The sequence below is a fragment of the Bison bison genome, unplaced genomic scaffold (assembly GCF_000754665.1).
Source record: "Bison bison bison isolate TAMUID 2011002044 unplaced genomic scaffold, Bison_UMD1.0 scf7180017864472, whole genome shotgun sequence".
NCBI classification, from domain to species: Eukaryota; Metazoa; Chordata; class Mammalia; order Artiodactyla; family Bovidae; genus Bison; species Bison bison.
The window spans coordinates 1,283,727-1,286,094 of NW_011495033.1; the positions used below are offsets into that span (position 1 = coordinate 1,283,727).

Consider the following 2,368-nt stretch of genomic DNA (forward strand, 5'->3'; position numbering starts at 1 on the left):
CAGCCTCTGCCTGAATAGCCCTTTCCCCAGGCTGTCTGCATCCTCACCCTCTCCCTTGCTCCATTTTGGGGGCCTCCCAAAAGATGCTGAGCTGGGTAAGTAAGATGGATTGGGGAGCCCAGCCCAGCTTCAGTCAAGCACTTCTGTCTCCTCTGCCAGGGATGGTCCCTGCGGTCCCAGCGGAATCCTCAGAGGCCAGCCTGGCTGGAGGTCCCTTCCCTCCCCCTGAGGATGCCTCCACGCCGTTTGCCATCCCGCGCACTTCCAGCCTCGCTAGGGCCAAGCGGCCATCAGTCTCCTTTGCTGAAGGCACCAAGTTCGCACCACAGAGTCGCCGAGGCTCCGGGGAGCTGTCCAGCCCTCTCCGAAAGCCCAAGAGGCTCTCCCGGGGGACCCAGCCAGGTCCTGAAAGCCAGGAGACTGAGGAGTCCACAGGCCCTCAAGTGGAAACAGATGGGGCCCCTCCTGGTACTGCCAGCCCCAGGGATTCAGCTGTTGGTCGCCGCCGGCTCCCACTTGGTGGCCGGACAGTGGCTGAGCGTGTGGAAGCCATCGAGGGCAGTGTCCAGGAAAGCTCAGGCTCTGTCACCACGATCTACATGTTGGCAGGGACACCCCGGGGACCTGAGGGCCCCGTCCGGTCTGTCCTCCGCCGTTTTGGTAGCTTCCAGAAAGGCCAGGCAGAACCCAAGGTCAAGAGTGCCATTCCCAAGCCTCCTCGTCGGGCCCTGAGTCGGAACAAGGACAGCCCCAGGCTAGACTCTGGCTCTGCCAATCAGAGCCCCAGCTCAGCCATGAAGGAGGAGCTGACTGGGGCCTTGGAGTCTTCAGGGACTGGGTCAGAGGAAGGGGCCAGGAGCCTGGGGGGCGGCATCAAGAGCTCAGAGGGTGGCCAGGAGCTGGCCCCTGAGGATGGCTCCCTAGTACAGGATCCCCAGAAGGTGGCTGACAAGGAAGGGCAGGAAGAGCCCCAGTATGAAAATGTCGTACCCATCTCTGGGCCACTGGAACCCTGAGGATCTTGAATTTCATGAGTGGGAAGATGGTGGATGGGGCTTAGGCCTCAGATTGCCCCTATCAGATTGTTTTGTGCTGGGAAAAGATCCCAGGGCCAGAAAGACATGCCCCCTTGCACTTTCACTGGGAAATGTCAGTGCTGGAGGCCAGGTGGCTCTGGGTCCTAGCCGAGCTCTGGGAGTGGGTCTGGAAGGCCTGGGCAGAGACCCCACCGAATGGGGTCAGGAACGGGGAAGAGATGACTGCAGGGACTTTTTCTCTGTTGTCCTGGGCTCTGTTTAGCCCCAGTCTCTTCTTTCCTTCATTTGCAAGACATTTTTCTGAAATGGGAAACAACCAAACTGTTGGATGATAAAAGATTAAAGAGATATTCCTTATGAAAGGTTCCTAAACAACCAACTAAATCAGGTTGTGTAAGAATATGGGAGCTTGTTCATGCTATCCTGTTACATGTAAATCATGTTTCCTTTTTTACAAATTTCATTCCTTTTGGCCTCAGAATACATGTTTAGAATTCTTCCATTTTGTGTTTATTTTGTGACTGTTTTATAGACTTAAAAAAAAAGACGTGAGGGGGACTTCCCTGGTGGTCCAGTGGTTCCGCCTTGCAATGCAGGGGACTCGGGTTCCATTCCTGGTCAGAGACCTATAAGATCCCACATCCTTCAGAGCAACAAAGCCCTCGGACCACAACTAGAGAGCCAGAATGCAGCAACTACTGAAGCCTGCCCACTCTGGATTCCATGTGCTGCTACTAAGACCTGACATAACCGAATAAATAAATATTCTTTAAAGAAATAAAAAAGATGGATGTGCGTAAAAAACATTTGAGAGGAAGGCATCACACGGCATTTTTCTCCGGGAGATGAGAGTGCGGCAGATATTTTCTTAAATTTACACATAATTTCCAAATTTCCTACATTCTTTTTTACTTCTCTCACTAGGTTGAATTTTTAAAATTATAACAAGCAACATTGTTTGTTAAAAAGTACTGGGCTTCCCTAGTGGTTCAGTGGTAAAGAATCTGCCTGCAAAGGCAGGAGACACGAGTTCGGTCACTGGTCTGGGAAGTGCCACGTGCTGCAGAGCAAAGCCCACGTGCCCTAGAGCCTGTGCTCCCCAACAAGAGAAGCCCCCGCAACGAGAAGCGCACGCACAGCACCTAGAGGAGCCCCTGCTCACCACCACTAGAGAAAAGCCTGTGCAGCACTGAAGATCTAGCACAGCCAAAGATAAATAAAAGTTTAAAAATAAATAAAAGGTACTAACATTATAGACACGTCTAGAGTAAAAATCAGATTTCCCTTCTCCTCAAGGGATTCTGTGGGATGAGGGAGGGGCCAGACTCAAT

The 2,368-nt window shown here is 52.5% G+C and overlaps 1 protein-coding gene across 1 annotated transcript in view; it reads left to right on the top strand.

Moving 5' to 3' along the window:
- SCARF1 (scavenger receptor class F, member 1) overlaps window positions 1-1,815 on the top strand; it is an 11,289-nt gene extending 9,474 nt beyond the window's left edge. Inside the window, exon 10 of the mRNA XM_010861667.1 lies at window positions 160-1,815. Coding sequence (XP_010859969.1) covers window positions 160-1,016 — 857 coding nt within the window. The 3' untranslated portion in view covers window positions 1,017-1,815. The remainder of the gene's footprint in view (window positions 1-159) is intronic.
- The last annotated feature ends 553 nt before the right edge of the window (window positions 1,816-2,368 follow it).